We start from the raw sequence: 15,439 nt of genomic DNA, 5'->3' as shown, positions 1-15,439 counted from the left end.
CAATACACACACAAGCAAACGCGCGTCGAGGTTTTGTTGTTTTATTTCTTGTTAGGTCAGACTGCAGCGCGACAAAAGCCAGAGCAAAAAAATAACAACTCTTTGAAAAGCTACGTCAGACGATTTGAATGACGTAATGTGCTTTGGCGGGTTGTGTAATGTGTAGTCATCGTGGCAATAAAGTCGGTTTCATCAGACTTATAATTTGAACAATTTTGAAGCACTTGATCATTTTTATGCTTAATTAATGTTTTCAAGCCGTGCATATTCCACAGCCTGACACCAAGCTAATCTGTTTATGCGGTGCTGCAAAAAAAGAAAATGTAAAAGAAAGGGAGAACAGCAACAGTAAAAAGAAGTAAAGATTTGCTTCATACAGGCGACTGCGTTATGTCACAAAACACAACACTGCTAAAAACGGCTCCTCGCTACCTCACAATGGGTAATGAAATCAAGCAAATGAAGAAGCCGAGCAACGAGGAGCGATATATACAAAAATATATAAGCCTAGGTTTGCTCTTGGGCTACATGCATATTGGGGCGGATTGCAATAGCTTATCAAGGAACACTCACTTTTTGATTCGCTTTCAAATGGCCCAGGGCAAGAGTAGCGGTAGCCACAAGTCAGTTGCAGATTTACAAATAACAAAAAGTGGCGAAAAAAGTTTGTTGTAACGGTAAACAAAAACAGTTAGCTTCAACCAATATAAAAACATGTAAAACTTTTGTCCCAGTCACACAAGTGGCAGTATTGTGACGTGCGTCTGGAATTTGATTGTTACGTCACACAACTGATGCGTCAGACACTGAACCACCGAGAAATCGCTTGGGGGTCGTACTGTGGTTGCTGCTGCTGCTAATTGAACTTAGAACCTGATCCATCTCAAACCCACCAGCGGTGGAGACGCTCATTGAGTCGTCATCGTCATGTAGAAGCTGTGAATATTAATGTTAGTTTGAAAGATCTGTTAGGTACCGAGACCTAAGTTGTACAAATGCAACATAAAAATTCAGGCATATATATTGTGTACGTTGCGTTTTAAAATCTAGCCATTGACAGCAAGGTGTTATATACTTATATGCTAAAAGATATAGCGATTAAAAAAAAACGCCTAAAATACAAATAGTCAGTACTTGTTCGTGGAGAATTTGTGAGAGTTCCCCAGCCATTGTGACGTAACAAGTCTGAAGAGATTCGTGGTAAACTTGTTGATTGGCTGTCACCATTTGTTCATTGATATCAAGTGCTCGACCACATAAGTCCACAAACCTCCTGTAATAACATACAACAACCCTATACGTTAGCAAGGTCATAGTCAAAACCTTTAAATACCAGTTTGCACCTGACGTGTTTATGCAGATGTAACCTTACTGCAGTGAACTGAAGAACTATTTTTGAATCAATTATAATTAATTTTATTTTTATCCATAAAAGCAACGCCATTAAACCGGTCTGCACGTAACGATAAAACAGAGTTTGTTGCACAATTGCCTTTAACCTGTAAACTTTACGGAGCATCTCAGTTGTGTTGGCAGCATGGTTTCCAATCTTTCCGTCTTCAAGAAAAGCTTTAGCATAAGCAAGTGGACCAGCGTTTACCTGAAACAGAAGTTCACATGGTTGTTCAGATTAGCTTAAACAGTGAAATTCACCAACTAAACTCGCCCTTTTATACACGTTTATGTTGGTTAAATACGTCTCCACTCATTAATTGGATGAAATCCATATTATTGTTTTGGCATCGGCTTAAGAAGTTTAGATTTAAGAGTATACTACATCCAAAAAGTTTTTTTTTGTATGTCCGAATTTTTACGCTTTCAGTGTGATTTTAAGTAAATATCTCGAAATAATTCGATGGTACGCCTGTTTCAGGCTTTTCGGACACTGTAATATGGAAACCCGACATGATAGTGTGGTTACATATGCTCATGATCACCCAATCCTACCTGCACATTGACGGATCCCTGCAGACGAAGTTGAAGTTTTTTCAGGTCAACACGATCGGCTGTGATGAGCAGTTCCAGTTCATCGCACTTGCACGTCATCTCGTCCAATGCAACTTCGATCGGTTTCAGCTCAAAACTTCGGGTGGTTGTTACCGGTATTCGCTTCTTTATATATGGGAAGCTGTGTGAAGCTGCGAGGAAAACAACATTTGTATTGAGTAAAAACCTGTAAGTGAGTATATCCAGCGATGATTCTCAAACAGTGTGCTGTGGGACATCGGTGGGCGTAGACCAGGGGTGGGCAAACTTTTCAGCGCAAGGGCCGCATTCAAAAGTTCTTAATCTTAGGGGGCCGCATAGTATTTCACCAACGGCCCCCCAATTGCTTGCTTTTTTTTTTTAATAACTGGTGTAAAGAAGTGGGTTTAATTCATGTATATACCATACAAAGCCGCTTAAAATGGTCAGATTAATAATTTCTAACTTGGTGCATAAGTTTAACCGAACGGAGCTAACTGTTTATGACGTCATAATCGGTATTGTGACGATTGCCGTGTCTGATTTTTTGCAATGTTTGCAGACAACAAGCGGATAAAAAGCCTGGCGCATGTGGTTCTTAGGATGGTAATCTTTTTTTCAGTCTCACGAAATCCGTTTTTAGCAGTTTGAAAATCAAAATATTAGGCAAAATAGTTTTTGTTACGTCACGACAGCCAGTGCATGTATTTTAACATACATGGTCACGGCCGCACAAACTCGTCTCCGCGGCCGCAGGTTGTGCACCCCTGATTTAGCTCTAAATATTAACATAGTTTATTTCAGCTATGTGTAAATACGTTTGTTGTCACTTTGTTTGCGCAAACATTGGTTGAATCGCTACAATTGTAATTGTTCAAAAATAATCAAGCATTTGTTGCAACATAGGCTGCACCACGTTTTTTGTTAATAAATTGCGCCAACATTAAACAAAGCGAGCCGCATTTAGTATCCATCTTAAGTGTGGTGTGGTGTGTGTTAATGATTCTAAACCCGTGTTTAATGTCCGTTTGCAATGTACTGCAACGACCTAAACTTGATCCGATGTGACCAAAGTTTTGGCGTCAACAGTACAAAGTGGGCTGTATTTGAAAACGTGATGAATAGCTTTTACTTTTATCGAACGAGGAAATTGTTTCAAGTGAATATTTGCATGATAACGTGGCAGAAACAGCAGGCTAATGCACGTAAACACCCCCGATATTTAAAACTACGCCTGTGGTTATAATACTATTCAGCGTTGCTCGGTAACTTTCTCTTTAAAATTTCCCAACATTTGGCGGGCCGCATGAGCTCCTTTGCCAGGCCGCATGCGGCCCGCGGGCCGTAGTTTGCCCACCCCTGGCGTAGACCTTAGAGAGTAATTACATGTGCACAAAAATAATTATTTTTTTACACTGCAAGTGCAATCTAATGTTTCAGGATTAATCGCGATCAGATCTTATTTATCAACTGAAGCAGTCTTGTCTATTACTTGGTATTTTTATTTTATGGGACAAGTCCATACGTTTTTTATTTAACCAATACGGGATAGGTTCGGGTTGAACCTATAAAAAATTCTGATCCAATACTTCGATATTAGCACAAATTTTAGTAAATGAAGCCCAATTAAACGTTCATAGACACACACAGTATTAAAAACATTTCCTACAAGACACAAAAGTACATTACTTGTAAGGATAGTTTTTCTCTTCCACTGCTCCTCAATATCCCCTCTAGCGCGCCCTTGTGGTGTAAACGGTGTTTCGAACACGAAGTTTCTGACATTGTGATTTTTTTCGAAATAAGTGCGACGCTGTCCGCGTTCCTGTTCGTCGAAATACGGAGTGACGTAAGTGACTTGAATGTACGCAAACTTCGGGTCGAGATCCTTGCGATTAACCTGTTGAGAACATAATTATATTTGTAAACATTCCGGCAGTGGGCGCTGCGGCAAATGCAAAACGTTCGATGCACTTTTAATTAAACCCGCTTCCTCATTCGCTGAAACCAGTAAAGCCGACCACCACTATTTAATGTAAAAGTTTAAAATTATTTAAACATTTACATCTTGAAATCACAGTACGCCAGGCCCATTGAAGACGCCTTCAATGGGCCTGGCGTACTGTGATTTATATATGAGTGTGCCGTGATCGCTGGTCTGCATAGACGCTTCAGGGCTGATCCCAGCAATGAATTTATGTTCATCTTACATCTCGAAACCGAAAAAAAAGTCTTTTTTATCGTTTATTTGGCACTACATTCTCTTCGTAGTTTTTTGTCCCTTTTCTAGGTTAAAAAAGACTTCGGGTTGCCAAAACCTAACAAAAGACAACACGAGAAACATTTTGTTTGCTCTTCTGTCACAAGTTTGAGCAGATATCTCATAAATGGCAGTTGAATGTTTTTACTTTTTAAGTGATCTTTCGCGCAAATAGGCAAGTTAAAATCCACTTTTATTAACCTTTATTAAAAAATTCTGATCTATTTTTAAATTGTTTGTATAATCGTCAGTGATTCAGGTTAGAAGACATTCTACATTTTCACAATGTATACAATTAATAGAAGTCATCGTGGTGAGAGTTTTGTAAATCAACAGAGCCAGATTTTGCACTTTGCTAATTAGGTTGGCAACAAAACCCAAAAACATGTCAATTTAATCGCACAGTCGGTCCAGTACTGGGGTATTACCATAGCTTGGCATGCGAAAGCCGAAGTTTCCCGATTTCGATTATTTTATTGTGTGCCACAAGTGTTTCGAAACTGTATTCTTTATTTTTGTTGTTACCTTCCCAGACTCTTGAATAAGTTTGATATTGTCATTCCCATATTTCTTTCCATACATTTGCTGCAACCGATGTGATATCTCCGATAGTTGCGTCAATTTTGGTTCCTGAATAAAATATAGTTGTTGCATTTCGCGGTTTGGTCGTTGCTTCCAAAAACGATTCACGAACGATTATGCAAAAAACGTTTTTTTTTTCAATTTTTTTCATTTTTTTTTATATACTACATACATTTGATATTATTTGTTAGACAGTGGTTAAAAAATGAGACCTGTTGTATAAGTTTCTAGAAGTTGCACAGAATCCAAACCGACCTTGTAAATATATTGTTTTCCGTCTTCCTCCTCAAAGAAGTTCTGACCGTACAAAGCAACACGAAAATATGTTCCCAGTAATCTCTTTCCATTCCGATTTACTTCCGTAACTTTTTCGTAGCCGCTTTTTAACGTCCCATAAATATCTATCAGCGCCTGAAAAGAGCGAGTTTTCAACTAAAAAAATATTCAAATTGGTGTCATTTGCATCTCGCACTTTATTAAATAAACATCAATTGCCACAAAAGATGTGCTACAAAACGAAAAGTGCTGCAACAGTAAAACAAATATTGCCTTGCAATAGTGCTAAGAAAATTACAGATATAGTATTAAAAATTAAACAACAAACTAGGATCACTTTCACAACAAGTGCCTAAAGTTTAGGTCCTGTGAACATCAACATATTTGGGGTAAAGAATGAAGAGGTAAATTCACCTAAAAGTTACAAAATATTTTGAGGCACCCAGTAATACACCAAGCAACATGTATGTAACTTTCAGGTCATGAGCTGTTTTATACTATTCGTTCTGAAGTTAACCGCTGGGTCATTCGGGGTCAAATTACAAAGGATCAATGCTAGCTAACTATCATCTGTGTAATATTTTTTAGTAAGCACTCTTTTTTGGTCAAATGCCTGAAACAAAACCTCGCTGGGCAACAAAAATGCGGACAAAACAATATGTGTCTCTTTTAGGAAGTGGGAGCCACAATTACTCGTACGATACGCTTATCCTATCTTTGTACCATGATGACCTATCAGGTACCAAGCCCTTATTGACACTTTCTGTACACAAATCCCGATAATTATAAAGCTGAAGTCGCAAAATAGGTCCACTTACCTGATAATCTCTACGCTTCTCATAATATGGAATAATCATGTTGTAAATATAAACCATCAATTCGTATCTCTCGGCTTTTTGCAGATGATCGACGCAGTTGTTGAGCATGAAGGTAAGAACATCCTAAAACGGCGAAATTAGTTAACAATTAAAAAAAAATTGGGTTGTCCGAAGTCATTCGATGAAACATTTATTGTCGATGCCATTAAATGTGGAAAGCTATTCCAACTCATTTATAGATCACTTTTTAAGTTCATTAAGATTGCGGTCCCTTTCGAAATAAATTGTGCACATCTTGAAACAAAACTGGTATGGCCTATTGGAAAAAGAATGGAAACCATCATATTGTCGAAAAAAGTGTCTGATTCATATAACAGTATGGTTTAGAAATTTAAAAACGTCTTTTGCGTAATTTTTAGCCATCACGGACCCCCGATGGGTTTCCAGCTTTTAATTAGTAACCCGTGAACATTTGTGATCATAGAATTTAGTTTTAAAGTTATATTTCCGAGTTAATTAAATGCAAGGTTTTTTGTTTTGTTTTTTTCTCCCCATTTTTATGGAATTTTTTGGAGTTTTTCCTGGCATGTGGTGTTATTCCGGATGCATATTTATGAAGTAATTGAATTGATAACTACACAGCTGTTTGCCAAGTACCTCATCATATTGCACGTCTTGCATCCCAACATCCTCTTTCAATGCTGATTCCTCCTTCTCGACGTTGGGAGAAATCGTTCGAAATGCAGAGCAACCTTTGCTTACAATACCTGGTGTATATAATATATAGATTAAAATATTTTGTGCGGTTAAAATATGTCATCTTATTCGAGGTGACGATGCAATATTTTGTATCTGTCTTATTACATTTAAACGTCACAAATTACTTTGTCATGTCGTTCGTACTAATAGCAGGAAATTACCCGATTACATCATGCTTGCAATGTTCGCCGTCCATTTCGAATGCACAATACACGGAAAAAAACACGCCTAAATTACAAGCAGGGAAACATATGGTTGAAACCATGCAACCAAAGATAGATGTATATTTTTTGTCAAAAATGCAACAACAAAAAAACAATCAGTTGCACTATTGAAGTAATCACAATTTAGACTTCGTACTTATAAGGTATAAACGAAAATCGTACGATTCTCATGTAAGAATCAATCAAAATCAATGGAATTATGACTATAAACAAATGCAAATTTTGACATGATTTCTCAACCGTAGTCCCAATAGCGTTTTATCAATTGATGATTTTTCAAGGGCATTGAAATACAAAACCATGTAGGAGATCCCCAGTTGCTTTTTGGTTTTGATTTTTATAAACATCAAGACAACTTTGATATTTTGGCAAAAACGACTCAAAAATAAATTTACAGATACTTTACAAATCTTAAATCAGGAGCGAGGTTTAAAACTCTGAACATGCAAAAGAAAAAGTGACGACAAATTTTCACTCTTTTCTTTCATCACCGAGAATTGGGGCAATCGATCAATCTTTGATTTTCATTTTACGTAATTAATGATAATTGCGCCTGGGAAACAAAAAACATCGCAGTTTCTCACTGTGTTGAAACACGCGATCTGATTGTTCATTCTCTGCAGTGCGATCTGTATCCACGTCGGGGGAAGTCCCGAACACGCGAGAAATAAAAGCCGTCGAGAGACCAGTGTAAATCGAAGACGGCGTATTCGCCTGATTGTCCTTTTCTATCAGCCGTAATAAAACATTTGGAAACAAACTGTTGCTGTTTGTCCTTTACATTTCACATCTAATGTGGTTTGCATTTGTCAAAAATTAACTCTAGTTTTGTTAGACAATCCGCCTCGCGTGTTGAGGCAAAAAAGTAAAAAGACCCTTTAAAATAGAATTTCGCCGCCTTTGTACTTATTATGTCTATTATGGTGTTGCTACTTAAAAACAGCTATGTTTACTCCAGTTTGCGCTTTCGATTGATTTTAAAGATACTCAATCAAATGTAGAAATCAATAGGTATTTTACTGCAAACAATTTTAGACAACTAATTAAGCCTAAATGTTAAAATTTCTCATTATAACTGTTGTTCGGTGGTTGTCCATCATAAAAAGAAAAAAAAAATGCCCCTGTAAAGTTAACTACACGCACTGACGTCATCAAGAAAAAATGAGCTCATGTGCGGTAATCGACTTTTTACAGCTGTCACGGGGATATGAATAATTCAATGGCGACAGTTTAACGACAAAATTGTTTTACCTTTTCTCTTGAGATATTCTGCGACCAAAGCGGCGATGTGGACGTAGCACATGGCAGCCTAAAACAACATAATAAGATTCAATGAAAATATGAAATCACAACTGGGTCGGATGAACATATCATGGTTTACTGTTACGTTATAAACTCGCGTTATTTGACAATTTAAATGTTGCTTTCCGGCGGCATTTAAAATACGTCACAAAAATGTTTGTTATCCATTTTATTCACTGCTGTACGTTTCAGGGGAAAATGACAAGACGTGTAACGCAACGCAACTGTGCGTGCTGACTTCGTGTCATCAGAATCATGTCACCAATATTTTGAGGTGAACGAAATATTGCAACATAGTGTTTGGCGGCCCGAAGTGGTCAATCGCGTAGTTATTAAAACTGCAACACACAAACCTCTGAATAATTGCCGTTCTTCTCGTGCGCACGAGCCATGGACTCGAGCCAGGTTTTGCGCAGTTCCGGGGTAGCGGCATATGACTTGGCGAGGCTGCATTGCAAGTCCACAAGCATCTCTTGATCGTCTTTGTGTTCTTTCATTGCCGCTGTTGCCATGAGGACGGTTCGAATTTTCTTGGTCAGGTCTTTTACTTCCATCGGGTATGAGGTGCTCTGAATAGAGTAATTACAGTGGTCAGACGTGTTGCTAATTAGACGAGTATGGAGGTAACGATGGCTTGCTTCAGGCTGTAATGACTTGTTTGCTTAATCGCACAGCGGGACGAGTTTGAAGTCAGGTTTGACAACAAAACCGTAAAACTTGTCATTATAAATCCCAATTGGCAGCAGCTGTGTAAGGTCGGTGAGGTTAGGGCAGTGCACTTGTTGGTCACTTGGGAAACTGTTTGACAGGCGAATATCAGCATGGGACAGTCGGCTGGTTCGGGCGCTAATTGGACAGGGAGTTATTCGTAGGGAATTGTGTTTTGACTTTAGATTAGCAGTTGGGCGAACGTAGGGCACACAGGACGTAAAATGATCCGAAGTTGAACATAGGAGGGAAGGAAATAGCAAGCAGCCTGGTGACTTTTGGGCACAGGCGTTCGGTGGCGACTGTTGTGGCTATGCCCAATGGAAAATGTTTATTTAGTTCATGAAAGCAATAAATTATTACTTGATATATGTGTGAAGTGGACTCAGCCCACCAGATTTACGCAAGTCAGTGGTTACTTGCAATGACTTAGTTTAGAAGATTTACAACCTTTGAGCAGACATCTCTCTTTTTTATGATTTTCTTTTGGCATATTCAGTCTAGATGAGACAATGGGTAATTAGTAATACCGTGTATCTTCACGTTTTCGTTATTGATTCATTACGTTGTTTACAAGCCAAAGTCTGTTGAAAACTGAATAGTAGAGTTGCAAGTGTAACTTTGAAATAGTTGTGCAGAAACAATAGGTTCTGTTGTATATGTGAGATTTCTATGTACGTCTGATTTCGCTTTGTCGAATACGTCATACTTTTACTGACACGAATACCGCGCTGCGTACGAACTTGGTTAACTGTCGCTTGTGGTAAAAGTGTGGTGCATTGCAATGCGCAAGGAAATCCCGGAACTTTCGTGATATTAAACGAAAAAGCAGAGGCAGACATTGTATGGATGACTCGACACACGCTGACGACCCAGAAGCAACGAAAATAAACTGATGTAAGCAGTACATCGATAACCCAGTTCTGCGATGTTAGATTAGCGTTTGTGATGTAGTTCGAATTGTTCTGCTGCTGCACATATGATGTGGCGTAATCGAGAGAGATGTCACCGTTTCCTGTCTCATCTCCAAGCAACAATGATTTGCGCCAGGCACAGTCAGCACAATCATCAGTAGTAAGCTACAAAGCGCAATGACGACGAGATTAGTTGATCACAGTGCGAACTGCAGATCATCTTGAAACGGAACTCGGGGAACTTTGGGAAAAAATGACGCATTTTTCGTGTCAGTGTGTTGAGCTCCACTCACGAGCTGGAACTGAGTCAATGTAGTAAGATCGCGATGTATTGGCAAATGTTCTTTACATGGGTTGTGGTCACAAGTTTGAAAACTAGGTGGGCGATTACAACATAAGTGCAAGTGGTGTTGTAAAGCGCGTCATACTTTTGCATGTCGCTGCGTCAGTGATTGTAGTTCGGGCAAAGCTAAACCTGTAATTGTTTTATGAAGCCCATAGGGAAGACTAAACGACGTCCAATAGGAGAAAGGTTCTTCACCGTTTAGTATAACTTTACTGATATGTTTAGGCTAACTGACACAAGCATTGTTCAGACTAAAAGGTAAGCGACTGTTAATGCAAATTCAGTCGGGTAAGAACTTCGTTATGCTAAGCTTCGAAAGTGCCGTACCACTTAGTGCTATAAGCCGTAGAAGAAAGAGCTATTTAAACAACGAGGAAGCCTATGAAGGAGCCGTCACAAATGATGTTTAATTGTGCTAAATATCTAAGCACTTTAAACACTAGCATTGTGTTGGTATATATTAAATCGGCTGAGGAAGCGTGTAATGCCTCATTGTTCAAACCATTTTGTTTTTCACGCAGGTTTCTGTTAATATCATATGCTCGTTTGTGTTTTAATTTAGCGACGCTGGTCGTTGCACTACAAGCTTGGTAGAAACTGAAAGTGAGAAAGATGGAAGTGGTGAGCGAACAAAGACATGAGAAGAAAGCGTGGCGCGGATCACTCTTAATGGATTTCGGAAGCGCAGTTGGGGAAAGTCTCAATAAGCTCGAACTGGAGTATGACGAGATGATAGTCAACTTTGAACAACAGGTTTGTAGCTAATGGAAAGCTGGTAATGCCTGGGATTAGGTACCACACTAATTACCTCAATGCATTAGTGTTTCTCCAAAGCTTTTCCCGTAAATAATTTGGCACAGAATTGCCAGTTATTGGCAACTAATGAGGTTTTCATTTGCGCGACAGCTGTAAAACTACTGTCACGGCTTAGACAGATAACCATAATCGAGATATAATTTCGACGATAGTATCTACAATCAGTCGCATCTTCTGTGAAGCGCGTTGTTCGGGCAGCATCGTGGCCTGTGCATATCTCGTTACCGGTTCATATTAGGAAAGCTAGGGCCCATGCGACAACACAAAATCGACATAACGTGACTGCTTTGAGACTCGTTAGCGCTAAAATAGTCATCACGACCTTTTCGATCGTTGCAGAAGTCGCGTCTGAAGGAGTTCACGCCACACGAAAGCACAATTCAAGAAGAGGCAACGCGTGCGCCCAGTCCTGCCTTGAGCAACGCGAGCAGCAGTCATTCGGACAAGCGAGTCGGAGCGGGCGGAAGCAGTTTGAGGTCGACACTGCGGAACGCGCAAAGCACCATCAAACGCAAGCTGTCAAATCGCGGTTCATCAAGTTCGCAGAGAACATCGCCGCGAGTTGTAAAACGCGAGCCAAGTGAAGAAGTTATTAGATACGACCAGTCGGAGACAAGTAGCATTAATAGCGAGGTTTTTGCCAAGGAAGAAGCAGTTAACGGCGCAGTTGAAGAAAAGAAAGAAGACAACATGGATTATCCTCTACCCATGGCTTATGACCAACACCAAGACAGTGCTGGCAGCTCAGGATCTAACCGACTGTCGGTGACATTAACTACAAAGCCACCGATATCACCTGGCAAAATTGGAATGCGATTTCGAAGCTCGACTGTAAGTGGCCACGACGATCACGTGATCACGCCGCCGGTTGTAATAGACGGTGAAGTAAAAAGGGATTATCAGTATGTGTCCCCAGCTCGCAGAGTGGGAAAATCGCCCAAAAATGACAACAAAGGCGGAATTTTTCGGTCTAGCAGTTTCGCTAAGATTTTGGGACGGACGGAAAACGGTTCCTCTGGCAACAGATCGCGGAGTAGCAGCAAAGATGAATCTCCGCTTAAGGCTTTGTATAAAGCGACAGTTCTAAGCGAATGCAACAACAAGGAGAACCAGAACAACCACAACAATAACACCGCCGCGATATTACGAATGTACAAATGCACCACGTGATGCAGTTAAAGCATCGGGTATTTTAGGAGCTCGATTGGCTAATTAGACGATGTCCGTCTGAATCGACGCAACTGACAGATTGCTTCGTGGTCGGTTAATTGCCCTCGCATGCCGCGTGCATTACTGTTCCCTAGCAACTGATATATCAACTTCAAGCGATGGGACGCCCATCACGAACTCCGCCCTTATTCTTATCTTCGAATACGTTTCTTCTATGTTGTCTTTGTTTCGTTTTTGTTATTTGCGCAAAGTTTTATCGCAAAACATTGCATTAAATTTTGACAAACAGTGTGGTTCATTTCTGATGATTAAGTTTTTACAAATGACAGGATGTCGTAAATGTTTTGGCAAATTTCCATACTGGGCAGTTTCTATGCAAATTTGTCGCGTGCGACCGAATTGGACGCAAACGTATTGAAATACTTGACCACGATAAAGTCAACCAGCATATGAAACTAGGCCACTTAAAATACGTGACCACTACTGTGAAGTTGAAACCCTTGAACAGTGATTACTCGTAAAAATTGGGCACTTAATCGGATTTCTTAATAAGGTCGTCCAGGAATAAACCACAATACGTGGATCGGGTTAGGGGCAATTAAAAGTAGTTACCATACGACTCTAATGGTTGTTGTAATTTCTGTAATACTACAAACACCTGACCCAATATACAGCCGCCAATCTACTAATCTTCGTAGTGCGTAAAACAACACTGCTTAGCGGTGAGAGATGGCCTCGGGGTTCAATGGAGCAAACATGTTGGTCCAGGTTTGCTCCGCACAAAAACATGTTTGTCACCAAAATCGAAAACACTTGAGTCGTGGCAGATTCACGGTTCTGAATACGTAAGAGGGCAATTAGACGTTTCTTGTTTAATATAACAGTTTTTTTTAAATACCATAAACGTAAGGTTGTTTGTGACTACTAATACGGTTAGTTAGATGTTTTTCGACAAAGTGTAGTATATTTACAAGAAGTATCATGTCATCTCACTATACTTCCATGTTTTGCACGAGCTTGTTGTTGGCCAAAAGTAAATGATATTCAGGTAGATTAAACTACAATCCAGTTGCCAAAAGCTAATTGTTTTTGTAGTATTTTAGGTTAACAAGCTAAGCAACAACACGGCTTTTTCTTTGTTGTGATTTAAAGTACAACAAAATCATCTTTGTATGTCATTCCAAAAAACAAACAACACGGTGGTGTATAGGTTAATCCGCGAACACAGACGTCACGATGACTGGGTGTAAGTATTATGTGACGATCTCGTGCAATCTCTGATCTAAACAGGTATAATTTGCAAGGGCATATCCATTTCTGGAGTCTGCAGTAAAACGTCCCTGCTGACTGGCAGTAACCACACAGTCTTATGCAAATCAATATATGGCCGGTCATCTTTGGTGAATCACAACTTATAACGTTGCTCTGGCCAACTGACTGGGCCAGTGGTTCTCAACCCACTTTTTAAGGGGGCCCACAGGGCTAAAAAGTTACTTTCAGGGGGCCACGGTCCACAAAAGGTTGGGAACCACTGGACTAGGCCAAACTGCCAATACGGTTAGCAACAAAAACACAGATTTGACCTTATGACGTTGTTGTGATTGGTATCTGTAGTTTTCATAAATGACTCCTGGTCGAAAGCAATGTCAAAAAATGTACCCATTTCCAACTTAAGAAAGTTGTACAATTTAAATTTTACAAGTTTAGTCAGAGAGCAGAGTTTTACCTGCATGCCCTTGTCACTGATTGCATAGGTGTTGATGACGGACAAAGAATGCTGGAATCGGGAGCTGCCAATCCCAACTTCGTCACTTATCAGTTGTGACACTGACTTGATCATCTGAAACGGAAGCAGCACAATTTACATCATCATGCAAATAAGTGTTATGCACTGCTCGTCAACGCTCGGTTAGTCACTAGCTGATTGTATTCAACCGATGCCGTGAAATCATTTAACATAAACATGACTGGTGTGTATTAGAGAGGTGTTAGCGATGAACCAGTGTCACATTTGCGGACGCCTCTCATTCTTGGATCTATGAAATGTTTTGTCAATGTTAGGTAAAACAGAATTTGTAAACACAGTGGTAGTATTGATGCATTTAATGGAAAAATCGGCCGTATATTTTTTGTTATTTTTTATCAGCAATTAAACTGGCAGTTCAAATTTCTTGGAATTATCTACCTAACATTAGCAAAATATGTTAAACTAAAATAGACCTGGAAAGAAATGTAACTAGGTGACTTAAAATTAGCCATCACGCCACGAAAAATGAACGTGGCAAGGGCAAAAGGATAACGCGCCCTCTTTTTTTGGACAGAGCAGTATTGCTCATCTCTTGCCTGCTGACGCAATTTTCACAGCACGCAGGAAAAGACCGAGACTGGGCGCAAAATGTCTGACAGTAAATTTAGTGTCAGTCACTTTTCGCAGCTTTTCCGGGAACAAGAGTCTGGGTCACGTGGTTCGAAGCGGTGACGTGGAGGTTGTGCGATCTAACAACGTGTTGTGATTTGGTTAAAACTGTTAAGGCTTAAATGCAAATACGGTCCTGTACTGTTCTTCTTCTCCGAACGCATTTTTATTCACTTAAAAAGATGTCTGGTTACTTTGCAAATAGTCATATTAAGGTTCGCAAGATATAATAATGGTGTTCTGTTGATCAGTCAAACATTTTTAAGTAACTTTGCGCAAATTATCCAAACTTAATTTTTGCTCAAAGAGGTTTGCAAATAACCATTCAGATCTTAAAAAGGGATCAGTGTATAAAACGATACAAAAACTCATTAAGATAATTTCAAATAATTTTTTTAAAAACGTTTTCATTTCCCAGCGAAAAACCCCAAAATCTGCGTGTTGTAATTTACAGTTAACATATCAGTCCACTGTTCCCCTAAAATTGGTCACCGATCATCACTAGGAAGTGTCTATCACGTTTTAATTAAACTTCACTGAATTTGACATATCTAACCTGCAAATGGGATCGCACGAAATTTCGACCCGGGCCATGTTCGAAGTTGTTTCTCATAAGGAGATAAAGCAGAGCACAAGCTTCCGAGCGAGTTGACGCCAATCGGGAGTTGCAACATCGTAACGAGTGGTAAATAATGGACGCACATTTGTCGGCAGAACCACGGAACAATACGTTTGGGAACTGCAACAAGATTTCATATGTTAACAAACATGTAACTCTTCTAGCTTTTTTATTAAAATAGGCCGTCGTTTCGATGTCCCATACGAGACACCTTCATCAGGGTAATGACGAAAATTGAAAACACAAAGTTGTTATAAAGCAACA

At 39.6% G+C, this 15,439-nt stretch overlaps 2 protein-coding genes across 3 annotated transcripts in view; one reads left to right on the top strand and one right to left on the bottom strand.

Moving 5' to 3' along the window:
- Positions 1-25: 25 nt before the first annotated feature.
- Positions 26-15,439, bottom strand: part of LOC145229863 (dedicator of cytokinesis protein 9-like) — a 53,352-nt gene continuing 37,938 nt past the window's right edge. For both annotated transcript variants that reach the window (XM_080095199.1, XM_080095200.1), the window contains exons 35-47: positions 15,113-15,295; positions 13,867-13,980; positions 8,540-8,755; positions 8,136-8,193; positions 6,559-6,668; positions 5,902-6,024; positions 5,063-5,218; positions 4,751-4,855; positions 3,655-3,865; positions 1,948-2,138; positions 1,500-1,600; positions 1,135-1,273; positions 26-936 (exon numbers count right to left, since the gene is read on the bottom strand). In XM_080095199.1, the coding sequence (XP_079951325.1) occupies positions 784-936; positions 1,135-1,273; positions 1,500-1,600; positions 1,948-2,138; positions 3,655-3,865; positions 4,751-4,855; positions 5,063-5,218; positions 5,902-6,024; positions 6,559-6,668; positions 8,136-8,193; positions 8,540-8,755; positions 13,867-13,980; positions 15,113-15,295 (1,860 nt within the window). In that variant the 3' untranslated portion in view covers positions 26-783. The remainder of the gene's footprint in view (positions 937-1,134; positions 1,274-1,499; positions 1,601-1,947; positions 2,139-3,654; positions 3,866-4,750; positions 4,856-5,062; positions 5,219-5,901; positions 6,025-6,558; positions 6,669-8,135; positions 8,194-8,539; positions 8,756-13,866; positions 13,981-15,112; positions 15,296-15,439) is intronic.
- On the top strand, positions 10,594-12,433 carry LOC145229865 (uncharacterized). The gene is made up of 2 exons (XM_080095202.1): positions 10,594-10,907; positions 11,310-12,433. The coding sequence occupies exons 1-2, from the start codon at positions 10,767-10,769 to the stop codon at positions 12,138-12,140; spliced, it is 972 nt and encodes a 323-aa protein (XP_079951328.1). The 5' UTR covers positions 10,594-10,766; the 3' UTR covers positions 12,141-12,433.

This window comes from Phallusia mammillata, chromosome 5 (genome assembly GCF_965637545.1).
Source record: "Phallusia mammillata chromosome 5, kaPhaMamm4.hap1.1, whole genome shotgun sequence".
Lineage (NCBI taxonomy): Eukaryota > Metazoa > Chordata > Ascidiacea > Phlebobranchia > Ascidiidae > Phallusia > Phallusia mammillata.
The sequence above is the reverse complement of the archived record's forward strand: the minus strand, read 5'-3'. Positions and strand labels throughout refer to the sequence as shown.

Coding starts and splice junctions, on each gene's coding strand:
- LOC145229865 (XM_080095202.1), top strand. CDS start 10,767: ATGGAAGTGGTGAGCGAACAAAGACATGAGAAGAAAGCGTGGCGCGGA. Junction 10,908..11,309: donor TAGTCAACTTTGAACAACAG/GTTTGTAGCTAA, acceptor CGATCGTTGCAG/AAGTCGCGTCTGAAGGAGTT.